General features: G+C 39.7%; 2 protein-coding genes across 57 annotated transcripts in view; one reads left to right on the plus strand and one right to left on the minus strand.

The window, feature by feature from the left end:
* The first annotated feature begins 525 nt into the window (after positions 1–525).
* Positions 526–7451, plus strand: LOC127912091 (saposin-like protein 11). 50 transcript variants are annotated; one of them, XM_052480812.1, is made up of 8 exons: positions 528–3883; positions 3957–3995; positions 4156–4233; positions 4391–4429; positions 4471–4550; positions 4711–4849; positions 4880–4904; positions 4951–7451. In XM_052480812.1, exons 1-8 carry the CDS (start codon positions 3597–3599, stop codon positions 5302–5304), a joined length of 1041 nt encoding a protein of 346 aa, XP_052336772.1. In that variant the 5' UTR covers positions 528–3596; the 3' UTR covers positions 5305–7451. The 50 variants fall into 50 exon arrangements, 30 of the variants coding, with proteins under 30 accessions (XP_052336777.1, XP_052336785.1, XP_052336780.1 ...); XM_052480809.1 differs by lacking the exon at positions 4880–4904 and adding an exon at positions 4592–4630 and having other exon boundaries at positions 4391–4550; positions 4672–4833; XM_052480833.1 differs by lacking the exon at positions 4880–4904 and adding an exon at positions 4672–4710 and having other exon boundaries at positions 4391–4550; positions 4793–4833; positions 5031–7451.
* Positions 7280–12039, minus strand: part of LOC118373909 (microtubule-associated protein 1B-like) — a 97517-nt gene continuing 92757 nt past the window's right edge. For all 7 annotated transcript variants that reach the window (XM_052480805.1, XM_052480806.1, XM_052480803.1 and 4 more), the window contains one exon: positions 7280–7720. In XM_052480805.1, coding sequence (XP_052336765.1) covers positions 7565–7720 — 156 coding nt within the window. In that variant the 3' untranslated portion in view covers positions 7280–7564. The remainder of the gene's footprint in view (positions 7721–12039) is intronic.

The raw sequence follows: 12039 nt of genomic DNA on the forward strand, positions 1-12039 counted from the left end.
GTATTTTCGGTCTGTCATGGTGTGCGTGTATTTGTTACTTTGTATATTTGACATTTTGAGTAAAAGTACATTGATTACTCATATCTGCTGTCCTGTGCCTGACTCTCTACACGAGCTACACATAGGACCCATTACAATACTATCCTAATCTATAATATCCTATACTATCCTACCAATACTCTATAATACCCTATCAATACTCTCTATACTATCCTAATCTATAATATCCTACACTATCATCAATTCTCTCTATACTATCCCTTCCTCAAACATTTCAACCTGAATGGATTTGTGAAGGAATTCATTCATTGTTTGGTGTCCATATAATGTATGGTGTCCATATTAGGACAGCCTCAGAGTACAATGTTTTCATAGTTATTTCACTAATTTCTACATTTGGCTACATTTTTGGGCTAATAAGTCTTTCACAATGTGTTCCTTTTAGTCTGCATATGCCCCTCCCCCTTCGTTTACATAGGAGTCACAACACAAAACTGACTCACATGAAAGAGAAAGATCCCAAAACAACAAGAGGCTCGTGGTCTGATTTCAATAAATGCATTTTTATTGGTGATCACCAGGCTGTTTCCCTTTTACAATTAATCTGCGGTAGGCCTAGTTGTAGTTTTGCATTTTAGATTTAAAGAGCGAGCGAGAGAGAGAGAGAGAGAGACAATTTTCTACAATTGCACTGAAGATAGTAACAGAACTAAGATTAATACAGCGACAAAGACCGAAGAACTACAACATTTTTTATTATAACAACATCTTAGGTTAAAACAGTCAAGCACAGCACGGTAATAATATATGCCATCCCAGTACCAGTTAAAACAATCAGCTGTTTCAAATATACCATTTTAAAAGAGCATTTCCTGTTTTCATTTTCATGTTAATAAACAATTACATTCAGGATTATAACCAAATAGTTCACATGCAGAGAGATAAGATGGGACAATGATATATGTTCAAAAGAGTTAAAAAATATTTTTATGATGAGAAAGTTGGGAGAATGGAAATGAAACTGAAAGACGTTTATTTTTCATCTGTAGCTACCTAGTTAGCGTTGGCTATGTTTCTTTGTTCAAGGCTTGGGAAGTTTTGATTAAAATCTGCTAAAATAACAAGTAGGATCATACGTTTCATAACATATCTATTTAGATTTTGTTTTAAGGTGTATATACATAGTTGTGTACAGTACATACATGTACATGTATCTTTCATTTGACTCATTCGTTATTTTCTTCTGTCTCCAATGTGTTTTCAAGTCATATTCAGGAAAGTTTGAGCTGCAGTTAGTTTCTGTGTTATTGTAAGTATGTTTCTGTTTGTATGGGACACCGAGTCTTTGTGTTGTCATAAATGACAGTTTTCTCCTCTTGGGACAGAACCGCAAATGAAACAACAGCCACTGCAATATGAATAAACTATACTATCTGTTTTGAGTTACAATCATTGTTCTAGAAATTAAATCTGAATACAGTAGTCTCTCTTCCTTAGGCTTTCCTCCACTGATATATATCTTAGATATTTGTGTAAAATTCTGTTCTGTTTGTTTTTTTTTGTCCAGCAGCATTCAGTACAGTACCAACTGTATCAATAGTATTATTTCAGGTTTAGTGCATTCTGCAAAGTCATATTTTGTATATTATTTTTTATTTAGTATTTCATAGCCATCTGCGAAGGCCCCAGAGTGCTTGATCCTAAGGCTGGGTATTTGGAATCGAACCACCAAGATGCTCCACCACAACTTAAAACAAAACTCAGACTTAAGTCAGACTTGAGGACAATACAGCCCATTCAGAAAACCCATGTCATAGACAGTATATGTTAAACAGCCAACCTTGAGCCTGGTTCAGATTTCCCCCGGACCTTCCCTGTACTAGATGTGTACCTGCCATAGAGTGCCAAAAAGGGGTAGAGAGACTTAGATTGATATGATCCGTTTAGAAACAGTAGTTCGTGACGACATTGTAATATATCCAAAGCCATGTATTTATACCATCACTGACAACCTGTCGTAGGCTCAGTGTGGCCCCTCTATGTAGTTGCTCATACACAGCTATTTGATAAACATCCTCCATCTCTATCCTCCGGGGGATAGAGATGCTCTCACTCAGCGTAGCAGCTATTCTGACCTTCCTATTAATCAACATGACAAAGCATACTGACTCTAAAGCGAACAAAATTGAGTATCTCAATAATACTGAAAGAAACCATTCAGCCGGAGCCGTGAGTCCGGCTGGCTCTGCCGCGTTGCTAGTCAGAGAGTGGGCCGGGCTAGGAACAGACCTGGGGGAAGCTGTCCTGCAGCCTATTATAGCAGCGTACATTTGAGTAAGTTCAGAAGAAAAAAAACAGGACAAAGATGGCACTGTTCTCAGGCTAGTGCAAGATGGCTACAGACTGTGTCTTTATGGGTTTAGCCGAAGAGGAGACTCCATTAGCTTCTGGATCCAATAGAGGGAGAGAATGTTCCTCTTGCAGTTTGATGTAAAGGATATCATAGACAGACTCTCCAGCAACCTCTGTCTGCCCCACCCGGTCCACTCTCTCTGGCCTCAAGCCAGGAGCCCCAAACACACAACACAGCAGCTCTAAACAGAAACAAATTACATTTAAGAATCACTAAGCAAATAATAATGCTGAAAATCAGACGCTTATTATAAAATACATTTTTAGCCAGTCTTTTCAAAAATACAATCTAAGAAATGTAAACAAAAGAGACAATCATAATTGTTAGTTCTACATGTAACTGAAATATTGAAAAACAATTTAAATCAATAAAATAAAAAATCTAATACTGATCATTTATTCATGAATTAAATGTAACTAATAAAACTACAAAATAACTACCAGAAAAGTACAATAAAACGCAAAACAATCAAAAAAGTGACTCTATAATCTCTATGGAATTTAATGCAAATCTGAATCACGTTTTGTAATGAGTTCAGATGAGCAGTGCGACAAAGTAAGTATCTCCACCTCTGGTTACCCACCACAAACACCTTTAAGACACACTATGTTGTCCCCGTCTCTCTGTGTGTGTGTCACTCAAGCACGTACTACAACACAAAACGTCATCCTACTCGTAAGACCTGTGGTACACGTGCCACATCTCTATCCACTACAATCGACAACATCACATTCATGTTCGTTTCATAAATATGATCTTAGGGTTGAAAATTATTATTTTTTTAAATTTTTATTAGAAATATCTACCTTGCGTTATTGTTGGAACGTCTTCACATACAGTATGGAGCGTTTGCTCTAGCCACCTATTCTAAAATCAAAGGCTACCATGGTCCACGTTATGGTAAAGAACGCTGAATGAAAATGTAAAGAACATGTGTGCTTCTCTCACTAGAACCACAGCCCCACTCCTAAGCTCCTCTTCTCCCCTTTGACCACGTTATTGTCTGATGCATTTTCTGGGCGGCACTTTAAGATAGGGGACAAATGCTAACCAGCAATAAACCGATAAGAAACTGAATCTAAAATGTGCTGGCTAAATGTGCTGGCTAAGCTGGCTAATGACCTTTTCGCCTACCAACTGTGTGTATACAGGATACAGCATCCATCCACATGGATCAGACTAGATGCACTATTCCTGGACAACAACTATGGATTTGTTTGATATTATAAAGTGTTCCCCTCTCTACAGTTCCTTGTGTTATCCCTGGATCCAGGTTCCTCTCTCTACAGTTCCTTGTGTTATCCCTGGATCCAGGTTCCTCTCCACAGTTCCTTGTGTTATCCCTGGATCCAGGTTCCTCTCCACAGTTCCTTGTGTTATCCCTGGATCCAGGTTCCTCTCTACAGTTCCTTGTGTTATCCCTGGATCCAGGTTCCTCTCTACAGTTCCTTGTGTTATCCCTGGATCCAGGTTCACAGTTCCTTGTGTTATCCTGGATCCAGGTCCCCCTCTCTTCAGTTCCTTGTGTTATCCCTGGATCCAGGTTCCTCTCTACAGTTCCTTGTGTTATCCCTGGATCCAGGTTCCTCTCTACAGTTCCTTGTGTTATCCCTGATCCAGGTTCCTCTCTACAGTTCCTTGTGTTATCCCTGGATCCATCTACAGTTCCCTCCACAGTTCCTTGTGTTATCCCTGGATCCAGGTTCCCTCTCCACAGTTCCTTGTGTTATCCCTGGATCCAGGTTCCTCTCTACAGTTCCTTGTGTTATCCCTGGATCCAGGTTCCTCTCCACAGTTCCTTGTGTTATCCCTGGATCCAGGTTCCCTCTACAGTTCCTTGTCCAGGTTATCCCTGGATCCCAGGATCCAGGTTCCCCCAGTTCCTTGTGTTATCCCTGGATCCAGGTTCAGTTCCTTGTGTTATCCCTGGATCCAGGTCCTCCTCTCTACAGTTCCTTGTGTTATCCCTGGATCCAGGTTCCTCTCCACAGTTCCTTGTGTTATCCCTGGATCCAGGTTCCCCTCTCCACAGTTCCTTGTGTTATCCCTGGATCCAGGTCCCCCTCTCCACAGTTCCTTGTGTTATCCCTGGATCCAGGTTCCTCTCCACAGTTCCTTGTGTTATCCCTGGATCCAGGTTCCCCTCTCCACAGTTCCTTGTGTTATCCCTGGATCCAGGTTCCTCTCTACAGTTCCTTGTGTTATCCCTGGATCCAGGTCCCCCTCTCCACAGTTCCTTGTGTTATCCCTGGATCCAGGTTCCTCTCTACAGTTCCTTGTGTTATCCCTGGATCCAGGTTCCCCTCTCTACAGTTCCTTGTGTTATCCCTGGATCCAGGTCCCCCTCTCCACAGTTCCTTGTGTTATCCCTGGATCCAGGTCCCCCTCTCCACAGTTCCTTGTGTTATCCCTGGATCCAGGTTCCCCTCTCCACAGGTTATCCCTGGATCCAGGTTCTCTCCACAGTTCCTTGTGTTATCCCTGGATCCAGGTTCCCCCCTCCCATCCAGTTCCAGTTGTGTTATCCCTGGATCCAGGTTCCTCTCCACAGTTCCTTGTGTTATCCCTGGATCCAGGTCTCCCTCTCCACAGTTCCTTGTGTTATCCCTGGATCCAGGTTCCTCTCCACAGTTCCTTGTGTTATCCCTGGATCCAGGTCCCCCTCTCCACAGTTCCTTGTGTTATCCCTGGATCCAGGTTCCTCTCCACAGTTCCTTGTGTTATCCCTGGATCCAGATCCCCCTCTCCACAATGCCTACTATAAAAGTAACCCTTCTCACTTGATCGATATACCCCAAACCAGAAGGCACATGAGCGATTGTCTACCACCGCAGTCATGTTCCCCTCCCCCACAAGAACACTCACACAACCTCCACACAATCCTGTCTTAGTGGGACGGAGTAGACTCTAATGGCTAAATTCGCCATGGAAAATCGATGCAGTTTCCATCAATTCATTAAATAGTTTCATACAGACAGTATAATTGAACTGAAAACGGGAGAAAACATAAAAAGTAATACATTCATCTCGGTTGCCTCTGTCTCAACCAGTCAGCTGCATTCATTTAAACATCCTCCTCTAATGTGTTATAACACAATCTCTCCATGTATCAACATATCAACATACCAACAAAGACCATGATAATGGCTTCAGATCACAGGACGACGGGCTCGTGGTAACGACTGGAGCGGAGTCAGTGGAATGTTATGGAATACATCAAACACATTGTTTCCATGGTTTCCATGGTTTCCATTGTTTCCAGGTGTTGGATGCCATTCCATTCACTCTGTTCTGACCATTATTATGAGCCGTCCCTCCCCTCAGCAGCCTCCACTGCTTCATATATTGATAAAGAACCATTATATCCAGCACAAATATAGCAAATACAAGAGAACCATCTTTTTGCCCGGTGCCTACAGTGTAATGTTCATTTTAGCAAACACACAGCCAAACGGTAAAGTATTGGAACATGTTTTTAGGCTACTCCCTACTTGGAGACTGCAAGGACTAGACACACGGTCAAAAAAAAAAAAACTCTACTTCCTCGAGGGAGCAGTCTGAGCTAAATGCAAGAATCATGCTTTCAGCTACTGAGGAAAAATAATTCATAAAAGCTAGCTAGTTATTTAAACTGAAAGTAGCACTTTCAGGCCCCTCCTAAAGCTTCACGACAAGCGATGTGGTAATAGTCCTCTGTAACACCAGTTGACGTAGTTAAGAGTACTGAGAAAGTCAAATGGTACAGCATCTAGAGCTGCATCTTACGTAATATCTCCCAACAGGACTATTGTCTTATATATCGAAAACAAAGCCTCAATTTAGGAGACTTACGAAGCTACTACCATTATACAACGTTGTGCGTAGTCTGATTTAGGAGACTTACGAAGCTACTACCATTATACAACGTTGTGCGTAGTCTGATTTAGGAGACTTACGAAGCTACTACCATTATACAACATTGTGCGTAGTCTGATTTAGGAGACTTACGAAGCTACTACCATTATACAACATTGTGCGTAGTCTGATTTAGGAGACTTACGAAGCTACTACCATTATACAACATTGTGCGTAGTCTGATTTAGGAGACTTACGAAGCTACTACCATTATACAACATTGTGCGTAGTCTGATTTAGGAGACTTACGAAGCTACTACCATTATACAACGTTGTGCGTAGTCTGATTTAGGAGACTTACCTGCCTAGATGTCATACTTATTTAGGCTGTTCGTCTGGTAGAATTTACTACACACTATTGAGGAAGTGAATCGGGGTTTTCTTCACACCCGCGCTGGTTCGACACCAGCTGATAATCAGATGACCAAATGACGGGGGACAAGTGCAACAACACATTTGATGCCTTCGCATTATGTTCATATTTGTTGCTTGCTGCATACATTTTTTTTAACTAAGTACATTGTAGTATGTAGTTAAATTAGTATGCAGTATACTGTTTAGGGAAGTAGTAGGCAAGCCAGATTTGGGACACAGCCACTGTCTTACCTTAAGACTGTTTTGGCACTTACTTTGGCCCTTTGGATAAGCAATTTATACATTTTATTTTCATTTTGTATTTCTCTGTTGAGTTTAAGACAATAAGTAAGAGTGTTGAAGTTTCACATGTTGAATGAGACATCACTGTGGACAATCTTAATGGAGCATTAGGCACTAGATGCCCCAAAAACGCCAGACAAAACTGGAAAGTGTTGTCCATTTAGATGTGGATTTGAGGTGCAGTACAGTGATTTGAAAGCTGAAATAAGTTTGGAGAATGATCCTCATCACAGATGATGTGCGTGATCACAATATGTACACGTTGGAGAGGTTATATGTGAAGGAAAACAAAACAATATTGTTTAAGATCGAATCTAATAAAGAGGTGTTTTTAATCATGCAAGTATGTTGTTTAAATGGAAAGCATAATTGAAAGAAATATACATCACACCTTTGTACAGCTACCGTGTACCCTGTACTTTAGCTATGCTTCTGCCTGACATACCGTAGCTGTTATCAGATAACACTGACCAGTTGGAAGCTAGTGCACATGCCGAATACGACAGCAAATGCAATGGAGTCTTACATATGGGAGGATAAAGAGTAGCACGGATGAGGAAGAGGAGGAAGAGGAAGGTAAAATAGCAACGGGTGCAGAACTTAGAACTCAATCTTGCAGGCAGGGAAGGACTCATCCTGCATGACCACTGTGCTGCTACTGGCCAAGACCATGATGTTCAGGTCCTGCTGTTTCTCGTGCGTCTGCTGGTACCAGTCCCGTGTCACCTCCGTGTCATGAGTAGGGATCAGAGTCACCTAGGTTAGAGATGGAGGACATGTATCAAGTCAAATTCACCAATACATTGATCAAGCAATCAGCCGAGCCGGCAAAATCAGGCAGCATAACGTCATAAAACGTCTTTTTTTCTGGTAAATAATGTGTCATAAGAAGATTTATAACGAACCAGGAAATGTATTTTTAAGACGTCTGGTGTCTGATTAAGATGTGTTTTTTTGTTGGATGCTAAAGTACACCCAGTAAACAACTGGACTATGATGTCACAAAATGTAATGTTACAGTACACCCAGTAAACAACTGGACTATGATGTCACAAAATGTAATGTTACAGTACACCCAGTAAACAACTGGACTATGATGTCACAAAATGTCATGTTACAGTACACCCAGTAAACAACTGGACTATGATGTCACAAAATGTAATGTTACAGTACACCCAGTAAACAACTGGACCATGGTGTCACAAAATGTCATGTTACAGTACACCCAGTAAACAACTGGACTATGATGTCACAAAATGTCATGTTACAGTACACCCAGTAAACAACTGGACTATGATGTCACAAAATGTCATGTTACAGTACACCCAGTAAACAACTGGACTATGATGTCACAAAATGTCATGTTACAGTACACCCAGTAAACAACTGAACTATGATGTCACAAAATGTCATGTTACAGTACACCCAGTAAACAACTGGACTATGATGTCACAAAATGTCATGTTACAGTACACCCAGTAAACAACTGGACTATGATGTCACAAAATGTCATGTTACAGTACACCCAGTAAACAACTGGACTATGATGTCACAAAATGTCATGTTACAGTACACCCAGTAAACAACTGGACTATGATGTCACAAAATGTCATGTTACAGTACACCCAGTAAACAACTGGACTATGATGTCACAAAATGTAATGTTACAGTACACCCAGTAAACAACTGGACTATGATGTCACAAAATGTAATGTTACAGTACACCCAGTAAACAACTGGACTATGATGTCACAAAATGTAATGTTACAGTACACCCAGTAAACAACTGGACTATGATGTCACAAAATGTAATGTTACAGTACACCCAGTAAACAACTGGACTATGATGTCACAAAATGTAATGTTACAGTACACCCAGTAAACAACTGGACTATGATGTCACAAAATGTAATGTTACAGTACACCCAGTAAACAACTGGACTATGATGTCACAAAATGTAATGTTACAGTACACCCAGTAAACAACTGGACTATGATGTCACAAAATGTCATGTTACAGTACACCCAGTAAACAACTGGACTATGATGTCACAAAATGTAATGTTACAGTACACCCAGTAAACAACTGGACTATGATGTCACAAAATGTCATGTTACAGTACACCCAGTAAACAACTGGACTATGATGTCACAAAATGTAATGTTACAGTACACCCAGTAAACAACTGGACTATGATGTCACAAAATGTAATGTTACAGTACACCCAGTAAACAACTGGACTATGATGTCACAAAATGTAATGTTACAGTACACCCAGTAAACGACTGGACTATGATGTCACAAAATGTAATGTTACAGTACACCCAGTAAACGACTGGACTATGATGTCACAAAATGTAATGTTACAGTACACCCAGTAAACGACTGGACTATGATGTCACAAAATGTCATGTTACAGTACACCCAGTAAACGACTGGACTATGATGTCACAAAATGTAATGTTACAGTACACCCAGTAAACAACTGGACTATGATGTCACAAAATGTCATGTTACAGTACACCCAGTAAACAACTGGACTATGATGTCACAAAATGTCATGTTACAGTACACCCAGTAAACAACTGGACAATGATGTCACAAAATGTAATGTTACAGTACACCCAGTAAACAACTGGACTATGATGTCACAAAATGTCATGTTACAGTACACCCAGTAAACAACTGGACTATAATGTCACAAAATGTAATGTTACAGTACACCCAGTAAACAACTGGACTATGATGTCACAAAATGTAATGTTACAGTACACCCAGTAAACAACTGGACTATGATGTCACAAAATGTCATGTTACAGTACACCCAGTAAACAACTGGACTATGATGTCACAAAATGTAATGTTACAGTACACCCAGTAAACGACTGGACTATGATGTCACAAAATGTAATGTTACAGTACACCCAGTAAACAACTAGACTATGATGTCACAAAATGTCATGTTACAGTACACCCAGTAAACAACTGGACTATGATGTCACAAAATGTCATGTTACAGTACACCCAGTAAACAACTGGACTATGATGTCACAAAATGTCATGTTACAGTACACCCAGTAAACAACTGGACTATGATGTCACAAAATGTCATGTTACAGTACACCCAGTAAACAACTGGACTATGATGTCACAAAATGTCATGTTACAGTACACCCAGTAAACAACTGGACTATGATGTCACAAAATGTCATGTTACAGTACACCCAGTAAACAACTGGACTATGATGTCACAAAATGTAATGTTACAGTACACCCAGTAAACAACTGGACTATGATGTCACAAAATGTAATGTTACAGTACACCCAGTAAACAACTGGACTATGATGTCACAAAATGTAATGTTACAGTACACCCAGTAAACAACTGGACTATGATGTCACAAAATGTCATGTTACAGTACACCCAGTAAACAACTGGACTATGATGTCACAAAATGTCATGTTACAGTACACCCAGTAAACAACTGGACTATGATGTCACAAAATGTAATGTTACAGTACACCCAGTAAACAACTGGACTATGATGTCACAAAATGTAATGTTACAGTACACCCAGTAAACAACTGGACCATGGTGTCACAAAATGTAATGTTACAGTACACCCAGTAAACAACTGGACTATGATGACACAAAATGTAATGTTACAGTACACCCAGTAAACAACTGGACTATGATGTCACAAAATGTCATGTTACAGTACACCCAGTAAACAACTAGACTATGATGTCACAAAATGTCATGTTACAGTACACCCAGTAAACAACTGGACTATGATGTCACAAAATGTCATGTTACAGTACACCCAGTAAACAACTGGACTATGATGTCACAAAATGTCATGTTACAGTACACCCAGTAAACAACTGGACTATGATGTCACAAAATGTAATGTTACAGTACACCCAGTAAACAACTGGACTATGATGTCACAAAATGTAATGTTACAGTACACCCAGTAAACAACTGGACTATGATGTCACAAAATGTAATGTTACAGTACACCCAGTAAACAACTGGACTATGATGTCACAAAATGTAATGTTACAGTACACCCAGTAAACGACTGGACTATGATGTCACAAAATGTAATGTTACAGTACACCCAGTAAACGACTGGACTATGATGTCACAAAATGTAATGTTACAGTACACCCAGTAAACAACTGGACTATGATGTCACAAAATGTAATGTTACAGTACACCCAGTAAACAACTGGACTATGATGTCACAAAATGTCATGTTACAGTACACCCAGTAAACAACTGGACAATGATGTCACAAAATGTCATGTTACAGTACACCCAGTAAACAACTGGACTATGATGTCACAAAATGTCATGTTACAGTACACCCAGTAAACAACTGGACTATGATGTCACAAAATGTCATGTTACAGTACACCCAGTAAACAACTGGACTATAATGTCACAAAATGTAATGTTACAGTACACCCAGTAAACAACTGGACTATAATGTCACAAAATGTAATGTTACAGTACACCCAGTAAACAACTGGACTATGATGTCACAAAATGTCATGTTACAGTACACCCAGTAAACAACTGGACTATGATGTCACAAAATGTAATGTTACAGTACACCCAGTAAACAACTGGACTATGATGTCACAAAATGTCATGTTACAGTACACCCAGTAAACAACTGGACTATGATGTCACAAAATGTGTCATACTGATGTTATTTGCAACCAGTTTTTGTTGCAATATTCCCGGTTGGAACATTGAACAACATTGACAATTACACTACTGTTCAAAAGCTTGGGGTCACTTAGAAATATCCTTGTTTAAAAAATATATATATATATATATATATATATATATATATATATATATATACACACACACACAGTGGGGCAAAAAAGTATTTAGTCAGCCACCAATTGTGCAAGTTCTCCCACTTAAAAATATGAGAGAGGCCTGTAATTTTCATCATAGGTACACTTCAACTATGACAGACAAAACATTGTAGGATTTTTTTATGCATTTATCTGCAAATTATGGTGGAAAATAAGTATTTGGTCACCTACAAAC

Source organism: Oncorhynchus keta, chromosome 26 (genome assembly GCF_023373465.1).
Source record: "Oncorhynchus keta strain PuntledgeMale-10-30-2019 chromosome 26, Oket_V2, whole genome shotgun sequence".
NCBI lineage: Eukaryota > Metazoa > Chordata > Actinopteri > Salmoniformes > Salmonidae > Oncorhynchus > Oncorhynchus keta.

Coding starts and splice junctions, on each gene's coding strand:
- LOC127912091 (XM_052480809.1), top strand. CDS start 3,597: ATGCACTATTCCTGGACAACAACTATGGATTTGTTTGATATTATAAAG. Junction 3,884..3,956: donor TGTGTTATCCCTGGATCCAG/GTTCACAGTTCC, acceptor CCCTGGATCCAG/GTTCCTCTCTACAGTTCCTT. Junction 4,234..4,390: donor TGTGTTATCCCTGGATCCAG/GTTCCCTCTACA, acceptor CCCTGGATCCAG/GTTCCTCTCCACAGTTCCTT.